Source organism: Arvicanthis niloticus, chromosome 9 (assembly GCF_011762505.2).
Source record: "Arvicanthis niloticus isolate mArvNil1 chromosome 9, mArvNil1.pat.X, whole genome shotgun sequence".
Classification (NCBI taxonomy): domain Eukaryota; kingdom Metazoa; phylum Chordata; class Mammalia; order Rodentia; family Muridae; genus Arvicanthis; species Arvicanthis niloticus.
Genome location: NC_047666.1, coordinates 23,564,621 through 23,577,859, shown reverse-complemented (window position 1 = coordinate 23,577,859; position 13,239 = coordinate 23,564,621). Strand labels below are relative to the sequence as shown.

The following is a 13,239-nucleotide window of genomic DNA, read 5'->3' as shown; positions in this document are numbered from 1 at the left end:
TGTAAATTGAAGAGATATGATGATGCTAACAGTGTTCCAGGTTTCTCATGAATCACAAGGGTGCAAATGATTGCAGCTACTCTATAGGTAATACACCTATATATCCTTCAACCGACAAATGTTCGGTGTACACAATCATTAAAAACAAAAGGGTGGCCAATAAAAGTCATAAGAGTTAACTAAAGTCCTGCTTTAGAAATGAGAAAAAAAGAAATTAATTCAAATATCTATCAGGAACTGTCGAGATAATCATTATAATCACTCAACACAAAAGTCACAAAAGAATGAGGAAGTTTTCAATTAATTATGATTAAGATTAAAATTAGGAGTGATTGAGGAATATGTATTAATGAATCTCAAAGAGGCATTCTATAAGAAATAAAAAGGTAAATTATCAAACAGTATAACCAAAGCAAAACTTACTGAAAATTTTAAAAATGTATAGATACTACCTGTGACATTGACAACATAGGAAATGGTCTAGAAAAAACTAAACTCAAATATTGGTATGTCTAAAAAAACAAAAGGCTACAGTGAACATGTGGATTGTAAAGTTTTAAAATTGTAAGCATAATTATGGTTTCATAAACAAAGGAATTACCTGTAGGCAGAAGAGAAAGTTTAAGAATTGGAGCAAAAGTAGTTATGGGGACTTCTTATATTCTCTCTACTTTGCAATCCAGATAGCAGTTTCAGAGGTCTGATTACTCTGGTACTATGCCTTAGTGCTGTTGTTCATCACTAACATTATACTAGTTGTGGTGTACATATGTGACAGATAAAAAGGTTTTAATCTTTGGACTAAGATTTATGTATTTGTTCTACATGTTCCCATACATTTAAAAAGTTAAAGTAACAAAAAACTCTAAATTCAATTTACAGGTGGCTTTTTTTTCCTGGCACACATACTTTCACACTTTTCCTTTTATCACAAGAGGCATTGTTTCAATGTACTTCATGATGAAGTAACTGCTTTTCTAAACTCCATTTCCAAGTAAGCCATTAAAATAAATTTGTGTGTGAATAAAAAAAGTGTTTAAAAGATACTTTTTTATTTATATTCATTCTTTTTGAGATAGTCTCATCCAGGCTGGCCGGAATGTTTTGTAGTCAAGACTGTCCTTCAAATTCTGACTCTCCCTGTCCCCACCTCCGTGTGCCACCTTAATAGGCTTATGTTTCGCATTTTAAATGAACTTAATGCCTCTCTGTGGAACATAAAGCACAAAGTTATCTCAAAGAACTGGTGCTTTGTCTTTTTGTTTTGCTAACCTATAAATGATCTTAAGGATGTTTTCAGTACAATACATACTTTAACTTTACAATAAGTTCTGTGTCATTAGCAGTGAGGAGAGTCCATTACAGGTTCCTGGAGTAGGAAGACATAATTGGAGGAGAGCCAATATCTGGTTCTATATGTACTTGAGTCTGGGTTTTGTTTTGTTTAGACCAAGGTTTTTTTTTTTTTTTTTTTTTTAAAGAACAAAAAATATTGTTTCACCGAGGTTTTGTAACTACCGAACAAATGTTATTTATTTCTACTGAATAATCATCCATATTGAGCAAAAAATAGTACTTTATGTGTTAAGGAAAATGAGCAAGCGAGTGGGAGAGATGGTATAGTAGCTCAAAGCACTGGGTACTTTCTCAGAGGATCTGGTTCAATACCAAACTCTCATGGTTGCTGCAGCACCAGGCAGGTATGTGGTCTACACATTAGACATAGTTAATAAACCAATATACATAATTAAAGAAATGCGGAATAAGATTAATAGACTTTAGTTTCCATAAAACCCTGCAAAATATATTTTGGGTTGGTCAAAATTTTATCTAGTGAAACTAGACTCAGTTTTGATCTAGAAGTATTACATCTAAAATGATCACCAGTATCTTAACCCTCTCTTCACGAAGCCTTCATATTCTGAGCAAGCCTCTGTCTTATAATGTCTTTTCCTTTTTTCTTTTGTGGCCCACTGATTTAATTAAAATTGCAGCATGAGCATAAGTGGCACAATAAGCCTGATATACATGAGTAATTGTATTGTTTGAGCTTAGGGCCAAACCCAGAACCTAGCAAGCACTCTATCATGAGCTAAATCCCAACCTCAAAATGTTTAGTCTTTTGCTTTAAAGGATCTACCATGTCTTCCCTTTGCCTTAACTCACAAATAGTCTATCATGCTTAGTCTAGGGTTGGTCCATAATTCACAAAAGTTTATCATGAACATAACATACATGTAAACAATACCAAACAGAACAAAAATAAATCATTTATTTCTAACTTTCACTTTTATTTTATCTATTTTTGGAAAAAAAATAGCAAGCTTTCTATTACATACCATACCTACTTCTATAACACAATGGCAAAATAACTGTGAGCCTCATGACCAGCCATGAAGCCTTAAATATTTATATCTGGCACTTTATTCTATACATATGTCAATTCCTGGAATCTGTTCATTCCGGAGAGCTCTTCTTGTCAATACAAATCCTACGGAATAGTTAACCATGACACAGATAGCACAAGCAGCTAGGATACCAACCAATAACCCAACAAAAGAAACAAGTTTGAATGAATTTTCACAAGTGCCTAGATGACTCACCTCATTTCTACAAGGAACAAGGAGGACATCACTAAGTTTCCCAAATGGCTGAAATGCTTTATAATATCTTCTTCAGTAAAGCCATCCTTCGAAGTTCAGATACAAGAAGAATGAGTTGGAACTCAAAGACTGATCCTTCTGTGGCGATTAAGAATTGAGTTGGAACAAAGACTGATCCTCCATGGCTGATTAAGAATGAGTTGGAACTCAAAGGACTGATCCTTCCGTGGCTGATTTGAAATGAAAGAAAATTAAAAAAGAAAGCACATAAACCATAAGGTACAATAATCATAACTCACATATAATTTCTTGACTCAACTTAGTACTTTAATGGATCTCTTGATAGATAGTACATCTTTGTTCATCTCCATTCCTGTAATTCAAAGGGTGGTAACAGAACATTTAAGGACCATACATGCCAGGTACACATGCTAATCCCCACACTGGCAGAATGAGCTAAGAGGATTATTAACGTTTAAGACCAACCTGTGCATTATAGCCAAGACACTGTCTTTCAAAAAAATTGCAGGTAAGCTGCTGCTTGCACTGCCCTAAAACTGGGCCTGAGTGGTGGTACAGCAGATAGCTCTTAGATAGAGGACAGAAGCTGAATCTTTCTGAGGAAGATTCAAAGCTCAGGACAGGTAAATAAATCATCTATAATTCATATACTAAAGGGTGGACTGTTCCATGTTTCTTTTAAAAAGCAAAACAAAACAACAACAAAAGAAACAAACAAAAAATCAGGCATAGTAGCACATGCTTTTAATTCAGCATCAGAGGCAGGTAGATTTATGTGAGTTCCAGGGCAGCCTGATCTAAAAACAAATCAATAGAAAGGAATCTGGCTATTACATAATAGAAGTTTACCAAAAATCTAACTAAATAAGGAAAACCTTTGAAAAATTCTATCAACAGAAATCCTGAAACAAAATATTATCGATTAATTAAAATTTTTTGTATTCAATAGTCCTAATAATCTTCAAACTTATTGTAATTAATATTGTTTAAGGTTAACCAAAAATATACCTTTTGGAACAAGGAAATAATTGTCGAAAGTCTTCAGTGTTATTAGACAATTTCAAAAGTACGTATTATAAAATATTAGGCCTATGAGAATTATACAAGTGACAATTTAGATGTGATTTAACAGTATAAATTCAACAAATAAAAAGTATGCCAGCATAGTAACAAGTAGGTTATAATCAAATCAGTAAATCAGCAGTAAAAACCAAACACTATACACAGAAAACATAGACAGAAAAATTATCAATTCTTGCAGTTCTTTTTTGTTTGTTTTTGTTTGTCTTTGTGTTTTTGAGACAGAGTTCTCTGTGTAGCCCTGGCTGTCCTGGAACTCAGAAATCCGCCTGCTCTGCCTCCCAAGTGACTGGGATTAAAGCATGTGCACCATTGCCTGGCATCAATTCTTGCAATTCTAGCTGATAAAAATTAAGAGTCATTAACACTGTTGTGTAAATTCTCCTGCCACAACACAGCTCCTGATGGTACCCAAACTCTTCATCAATATCAATATATCACAGCATAAGCTGTTGTCTGAGATAGTGTCTGTAAGAAGCCTCCTGCCTTAACCTGCCTAACTACACCACAGGAACATGCACTACCTGACTACAATGTTTTTGGGCACATCAAACACTAACCATCTGGCATTTTTAAGCTTTAAGAGTGAATTATTAGAATTTCATCTCATAAGGAAAAGACTGTCTCACATCTAAGTAATTTAAAAAATATTGATTTCGAATTGCATAGAAAATATGACTCCAAAGACCCAATTTTATTTTCTATTTGTCATAGAAAAGATACAAATACACTTGAACTAATCCACAAAAGAATTACTGACCTTTCGCTGGAACAAAGCACCTTACCAAACACCTGTTTACCTTCCGTGGTAAAGTGTCATCTTCAAGATTCTTAGGTTTGTGAGCAGAATGCCCTCCCTAAATGTGAGTCACTTTTTACAGAGCTTATAGATTTCGCTGACGGCTTTGTTCCACTGGCAACTTTAGCTTTTGTGCTGGTGAGAGTCCTTTATCAACTGTTCAGTAGTTCTGTTTAGTAACTTGCTCAGAATATAGGACAGAGCGCTGTCCTCCATCTTACTAAACGCCTTTCTTCTATCTGTTAGAAAAAATACATATATGCATATGTACAAATTAAAAAGAACTAAATGACATGTAGCATTTTTATAACAACACAGCCCTGCTGTTTACTGGGTTTTTTTTTGGGGGGGAAGGGTAATTAATTTTACTCCAAAAGAGTATATCATTATTAATTCAAGCATTTATTAAGCACATATTTAATGAGAGATTATTTTCCAAGGACAGTGTTCACAAAACCATACAATCTAGAAAATTTTTTTAAAAACTTAAAAGACCATTTCAAAACACTAAGAGTAACATGAGTAAGATTACAGAGCCATTCTCAAGCTTGATAGGCAGCTCACACATACATGTAAGCATGCAACAGGCACACACAAAACACACAGCTCTCAGTCTACCAACATCTCATTCTTCCAACTTCATATGCAGTAGATCCTTTGTTCATTCAGTGATCTTTTTCCTTATGTCAACGGTCCTCAAAATTGGATATGGGGACTCTTAACAATCTCAGGATCCAGAGCTTATTGCTTCTTATATTTATTTATTTAACACATCAGAAGTTAAGATAGAATTTTAAAACTGCTGGATCATTTAAGCAAACTTCAATTAATATTTTTTATGAAAATTAACTTACTAGCCAAATAATGAGATGTTAGTATCATTCCACATTTTCCCAAACAAGTTAACCACGACTTGAAAGGAACTTTTTTTTTTAACCTCTGCTCGTATCAATCCACTATGTAAGCTATATGTACATTTTGGTTCAAATGATAAGGGAAAATCAACTCAAACACAGATTTGTTTGTGGAAAAGGAAAAAAGACCTTACAGAACTCTAAAAAACTGAAAGCCCCTATTAGGGACTTAGGCTATTGGACAATACTGCAATTAGTCAGCTTACACATTTAGTATTTCCATTCATTCAATTTCTTTAAATATACTAAATACAGTTAAAAACATGTGCAAGGCACTACCTTAACATGAAGAATAATAATAATAATAATAATAATAAAATAATAATAATAATAATAATTTATCTCCATTATAGGATCACGTATGTATGTATGTATGTATGAATATGTAATTTTAGTATATGAGATACTTTTAGAAGTCACAAAATCATTATTAAATAATTAGGAGATAATTATTCAACATATGAAGTTGCCTCAAGTTTATTTTATGTAACTGAGCATACCTCTCAATCGTCTACCTCAGCCTCCAATTTCCTGGAAATTACAGAGTGTACCACTCAGCTTATCTTCAGCCTTTTTCAAAACAGATGCCGATAAACTAAAACTTTCCATAATATCTAGCCAAAGTTACAAGAATAACAGATTCTCAAGTGTTGATTCCAAATTTAATACAGCAACTTTAAAATTTAATAAAAATTTAACAGTCATTTCCAATAACTCAACAAAATGATGGCATTAGGGTTATCGGTGTACCTGATCTCACTGATCGTCTGGATGTCCTTTCTGGGCTAACTGAACGATAGGACTTCGGACTTTCTTCTAACGAGATTCGGACTACGATCTGGAGAACGGGACCTGGACCTGGATCTGGATCTGGATTGTATCTGGATCGGGATCGGGAACGGGATCTAGATCTGGATCTATATTTAGAAATGAAGCGTGACAAATTCTTGGACTTCGACCCTTGGTCTATAGATTATAACGAACTGGACTTCGAGATCGACGGGACTCTGTGACATTGTAGCTTGATCTCCTAGAAGTCTGGGACTGGGAGAATGAGAACGTCTTCTTGGAGTTTCATTTTATTTCCTATTGGCTTTCATTTCTACAGAGTAGAAAACACAAAACAAGACTCAGCAATTTAATGTAAATTTGAACTAAGTAATTTTAAAACAAACACTATTTTTATTATTTGTAAGTGTGTATACCATTATAAAGCGTGTGTAAGCCTAAGTGGTGACCAGGGTTCCCAAGGAAGTATCAGATCCTTCAGAGCTGAAATTATACATTGTATAAGTGATCCCATGTAGATGCTAGAAACTGAACATCGTGTCCTCTATAGAGTAGTAAGTGCTCTTAACCATTGGTCAATGTCCCACAGCTTTCATTATATTGTTCTTGGTTTTAGAGAAAAAGCTCACTATGTAGCCCAGGCTAACTCTGAACTTGTAACAATCCTCAATCTCAGTCTCCTAAATGTGGGATTAATAGGTGTCAACACCATGCCTGGCTCAATAGTAGTTTTTTTAAACAATCTATTGGGCGGGCATAACAGTGGGTGTATAGAGGTGATTGCAATTAAACCTGATAAACCTATGCTTGATCATCAGACCCCTTAAGGTTACAAGAGAAAACCACTCTGAAAAGTTGTCCTCTGCGCAATCCCACGCACAAGGCACATAGTGCACATTATACACAGGCATACATGAACACACACAGAGAATGAATGGAAGGAAGGAAGGAAGGAAGGAAGGAAGGAAGGAAGGAAGGAAGGAACATATCCACTGTATGAGCACAGAAAAAAGCAATCCAAACATGAATAAACCTTCAGTTTACTTAGAACCTTTCCTTTCTAATTTAGAGTATTAATCTTCTTAGATTTTTCTCTGTAACTATTTTAAGTTCTGTTAAAGAAATTAAGAATTTTAATAACTGTTTTCAAAAAAGTTTTCCATGAGAGACATGATTCAACATTATTTCACTGACTTTTGAAAATCTATATAGGACCCTAAAACAAAATCAGAACTAAATAAGACAAAACTATGAGCATTCAATGGTGTTACAATTAAGCTTCCAAAACAAAAAAGGTAATAGGTCAGAACAAAATATTAAAACTAGAGAAAGTGAAAACCCATAGAAGAGAGCACATTTAAACTGGAATTAAAAAAAGATCCAACTTTGAATTTCCCAACTGTTTAAAAATAAATACAATTAGTGAAAGTGTGGGGATGTATGTCTTTAATCCCAGCATTTGAGAGGGAGAAGCAGATGAATATCTCGAGTCAAGACCACTGTTCCTACATACAGATTTCCAGGCTAGCCAGGCAGACTCTAGTTTACAAAAAAAAACAAAAAAACAAAAACAAAAACAAAAAACAAAAACCAAACCAAACAAAAAAAAAAAACCCAAACGTGATAAAAACAGGACAATTTCAAAAAAAAAATAACCTTTTTACAATTTGACTGTTACTTTTAAATGCGAAATGAAGTTGTAATAATACGATTAAAAATATACCTTCGGGTGGAGGATCTCAGGATTTTCAATTCAGGGCTCTATTTGAAAATTACAGGTCAAACAAAATAGCTTTCATAATCTTTACCTGAAATGTATCAACAAACTGTTCAAACTTAAGTTTTATATCATGGATGTAAGAAGTTGAAATAGAAAATATTTTTTGAGGTAATATTTTTTATATCTAATCCATTATATAATAAAGGTATATGCTAATAGATACATCAGAAAAACATTTCCAAGACACAATTGTTTTTAAATCAAATAAATAGTATAAACAAAAGGTTCAGGGACAAATATTAGTATGGCAGCAGTAAACAGAAAGTAGCGAAGACAGATGATAGGCATGGTGGTGCATACATGCGTTTCCCAGCAGATAGACGGTAGAAACAAGATGACTGAGGGTTTCAAGATCTTCGCTACATCCTGCCTTTCCCCAACTGTGGGAACCTTTCAGACCCCTTTATGGCGGTCAAATAAAAACCCCCCTTTTATAGGGTCATATATCATATATTTACATCACATGCATAACAGTAGCAAAATTACAGTATGGAAATGTCAACGAAAATAATTTTATGGTTGTGGTCATCACACATGAGGAATGGGATCATGAGCCAGCCAGCCTGAACAAAATTATGAACACAATAGAAGCCCCCACCCACACACCACACACACACAGAGAGAAGAGAGAAGAGAGAGAGAGAGCCCGTGAGCAGAGAGATGAGAGAGAGAGAGAAAGTGGAGAAAGGGAGTAGAAGACAAGAAAGAAAAAAAAGTATCTCACCCATTTTATAAAACTGAGAATAGAGGAAGGCTGAAAATAAGGCTTGGTATGGTGTTAAAATGCATTCTCTTGCACCCATATCTAGTTTCAGGAGGATCAGATGTTTCTGGACTATAAGCACCTATATTCATATGCACTCCACGTTACTAACACATATTCATGTACATAACTTAAAAACAAACATCCACGGGACATACCATTTTCGTACTTGCTCTTGAAACACACAGAACACAGTTATTAATCAAAAACTCTTTAAGTTATATCCCGCAGCACTTGGAAACATATATCTAAGAAAGAGGAACTGAAAGAAAAGATGGCATTTTAGGAAAGCCCTTTAAAAAACTTGACTTGGATTGGAGAAGGAGAGGCAGATACTATCTCTATGGGTCAAGGACCATCTAGTTTACATAAGTAAGTTCCAGACCAACCAGGGCTATATAGAAAGAACCTGTCTCAAATGAAAGAATGAAGGAAAGAACAAAAGGAAGAAAAGAAGAGAGGGGAGGGGTATATTAGCAGGCTGGACTTGGTTAATGCTCACAGGGTAGAACAAAGAAGAACTTGGAGGCAAATCCCATATGGTACTCCTCTGCAGGCACTGGTTGCTGTAGCATAGAAATAACAGACAATAAAGGTTCCTTTAAAATGGCAAGTTCAATCTTCTAATGCTGCGACCCTTTAATACAATTTCTCATGTTGTGGGCGTTGACAAATACCCCAACCATAAAAATTCTTATTGTCACAACTGCAATTTGCTACTGTTATGAGTTTATGCAAATATCTGTGTTTCCAATGTTTTCAGCCTACAGTTGAAAACCACTGCCCTAAAAAAAAAGAAATTAGGAAGGGCCCTGGAATCAGTTTAAAGCTTGCATTAAAAAAAGTAAGTAGCAAATGATCAACAAATTATCTTTCAGAAAAGTAAATGAAGTCAAAATCCTTGGGAACGGGTAAAGCGGTTTGTGTTGCTGTTTCTGTATGCTTCAGATGGTGTTTAAAAGCTAACCCAACAACACTCTGAATTTCCTTTTCCTTACCTGCCCACCATTCAAAAACAAAGTAAGTTGCATATCTGTTTTCCACATCCCTAGAAAGAAGCCAGCAATAGATTTAAGCTCATCCCAACCAACCAACCAACCAAACTAGTGAAAGAGGACTAACAAGCTAGGTATATGTATCACCTAGGAAATATTTGTGACAAAACATTCAACCTAAACTTATTAATGAACAACTCAAAAGTAAGAGAATATGCGGCATCCAAAAGGCAATCTCCACACATTTAAAAAGGGTCAAAAGTGTGAGAGCACCAGTGAAGGAAGGAAAGAGGAAAGTCTTTCCATATTTAAGAGATTGTAATACATGAATTTTGGAGAATCCTGGAATGGGGACACAGATGGTGCTGTCAATAACAGTTATAAAAGGACTTCTAGTTGGAAGGCTCTGAATCAGGCTTGTATATTAAAAGGTACTGGTGAATAGTGTTAATATTCTTAATGGTGTGTTGTAGCTATGAAAAAAAAATTCCTACCTTATTCTCAGAAGACAAATGTTAAATTTGAATAAATGAACTATCTAAATGTTAACTATGAAAGAATTAAAATAGCATTTTATACCAACTTCTCTGTGACTTGAAATCTTTTCATTAAAATACTAAGAGAGAGTAGGCATGGTGGTGCACGCCTTTTTAATCCCAGCACTGGGAGACAGAGGCAGGTGGATTCTGAGTTCGAGGCCAGCCTGGTCTACAGAGTGAGTTCGAGGACAGCCAGGGCTACACAGAGAAACCCTGTCTCAAAAAACAAATAAACAAACAAACAAAAAAAACAAACAACAAAAAAACTAAAGAGAAAAAAGAAAGAACAAAGGACAATGAGCTAATGAACTAATTGTATTAAATATATGATGTAAATAGTAGGAAAACTGACCCTGTGCCTCCATTTCCTCATTGGATGAAATCAGCAATAATCATGTTTATGTATTATGATAATAATAATATAAGTCAACCATATATTATAAACATTCAGTATATCCAGCATATGATCAGTATATGTAGTTTCATAATAAAAATATGGTACAATTGTCTTTTTTCCCCTCCGGTTAACCAGCTAATCCTTATTCTATATAATCCAGAAAAGCTTAAAAAAAAAAAAAAAAACCAGAGAAGAAAACATAAGCCTTAAAGACTAAAGACACTAAGTATGTATCATGTAAAATACATATAGTATATCACATAATGAAGCTCAATGCAGAATGCAGCTTAGGAGAACAATGAAGATGACAATTTATTTAACTTGGTAAATACTTGCAGCAGTGGAGAAACCATGAAAAGACATCACAGGAGAACACAACCAAATAAGGTAGAGTGGATAAAGCATTAAAAGAGGAAGGCTCTTGAAAATCAAGGTCCTATGTGCACAAGGGGAAAGCTCCTACACAAAACACTTTAAAGGGATATACATGGGAGGAGAGATGGGAAAAATTAAACAAAATTAGATGCACCGCACAGCTATTTGTTCTTGTAAATTTATGTAACTAGATCATGGTACTAGCATTAAACTACTTCAGCAACTAACTCACTCCTTAGCAGGAATTCTCTGTTTACAGTGTATAGGGTAGCAAGGCACATTCAATTCTAGCAAAAAATACCTTTTTTACATTTACTATGGAGGGGACCAAACCCCAGCCACTATGCTACTTTCTTTCTTTCTTTTTTTGGGGGGGTGGGGAGGGTTGGGGAGAGGGTTTGTTGGAGAGGGTTGAGACAGGGTTCGGTCCTGGAATTCCCTCTGGGGTAAGTTTGAACTCAAAGATCCAACTGCCTGTGCTGTGATTAAAGGCATGAGCCACCACCAACAGGCTTCAAGCCTCTACTCTAAGTCTATATGATTCATGTAGGGGTTCTCTTACTCTCAATAGCAGGAATAGTGGGTACATGCACTATAAAACCAGTATAGAACAAAAACAATGGGTCTTTAAACAAGTACTAGGAAAAAAGAAAAACAAGGAAAAAACAGGAAAACGGGGCATATAATGCCAGAATTTAAGATGCTGAGGCAGAAAGAACAGGAGAATTCAAGGCCGCTCTAGACTACAAATGAGACCCTAATTTACAAAAAAAAAAAAAAAAAAAAAAAAAAAAAAATCTAACCAAACCACAGAACAGTTCCTGAAAATACCAGCTCTATAGTTCACTGAAGCCAAAGCTACAGGAATATCTACTATGCAGATGTGTTTTCTTAAGACCAGAGCAAGGCCAAGAAATGGAAATACTCTTTACACTTATTTTTGTTTGACTTAAAATTCAGCTGTTCTTGAAACTAGAGCTACTCTTTGCAAACTTCCCAGTCAAATGAACTAATTCTCCCTCTAAGAATAACTGTGGATTGCAAGAGAGCTAACTAGAGTTAAGGGTACTTGTTATCTTACAGATGATTTGGGTTCAGGTGTCAGCATTACATAGTGGCTCAAGACCTCCACAAACTTCAGTTTCAGGCAGATTTGACATTCTTGGACCTTGAAGTAACCAGAAATGCTTGTGGTGGCATAAACATACATGCGACAAAAAACACTCATTACACATAAAATTAAGTAAACAATCTAAATTTTTGCAAAAAGAGTACTGTATTTTGAGTTAGGTTATGAATTTTTACTTGAAGAATCCTGAATAATCTCAAAAACCAAGAGAATATCAGGCCAAGTGACTACAAACTATTTAATGATGTTAGAGAAAAAAACAATTTAACTAAAGATTATAAATTCCATGTCTTTGATGATCAGGAAAACCCTCCCAAATACCTCACTTAAAAAAAGCTGATCAGATTCTATTAAGTTTCATCTAAAAACAGGTACTAAGGCAGAGAAAATCTTTATACTGGAAATTAAATATTGGCATATGGTTGAAGTTAGTTTTAATTATGTAACCTTTGAAAACTGGCCCCAAGATAATGGAAAAAGAATGGTATCTGTTCTCAATCATTCTAGGAAAGGCAAACAAGACAAAGAAAATCAATAATAAACATCTATAATTATCTACTGGGGATTAAGTTAGGAAAGAGTCAGTGAAAGATCACATGACACTCTCCTTTTGGAAGCTAAACATACTTCTCTAAGATTACTGTTTTAAATAACCATTAGCTTTTTAAAAGTGTTTAACACTTATCACGCCTGTAAAAAAAAAAAGGGAAGAAAATGGTCTCTAGTTGACGTAACTGCCGACAGCTCTCAATATGGTGGAAGTATTCTGATGCTGAATCAGTCCTGTTGTAAAAAATGAGAAGGCTGAAATTAAAACAATCCTCAAGCTGACAAATGAATCAGGCTTTTTTAAATGACAGAAATATTTGAGAAATTTACAAATCTAATCATAAATAGCATTTAGATATAACAGAATTTACACAGACAAAAGTTAAAGTCCTTCAAACAAATACATTTAACCCCATACCCTGTTGATCTCATTTAAAAAATATTTAGTATATATTTTCTTGAATCAAGAATCAAAACATTCATTTTGAATGTATATATATTATATA

At 34.5% G+C, this 13,239-nt stretch overlaps 1 protein-coding gene across 1 annotated transcript in view; it reads right to left on the bottom strand.

Moving 5' to 3' along the window:
• The window catches only part of Znf638 (zinc finger protein 638), a 129,246-nt gene that overhangs the window by 49,657 nt on the left and 66,350 nt on the right, over positions 1 to 13,239 (bottom strand). Inside the window, 2 exon segments of the mRNA XM_076939991.1 lie at positions 6,456 to 6,510; positions 12,864 to 12,956. Coding sequence (XP_076796106.1) covers positions 6,456 to 6,510; positions 12,864 to 12,956 — 148 coding nt within the window.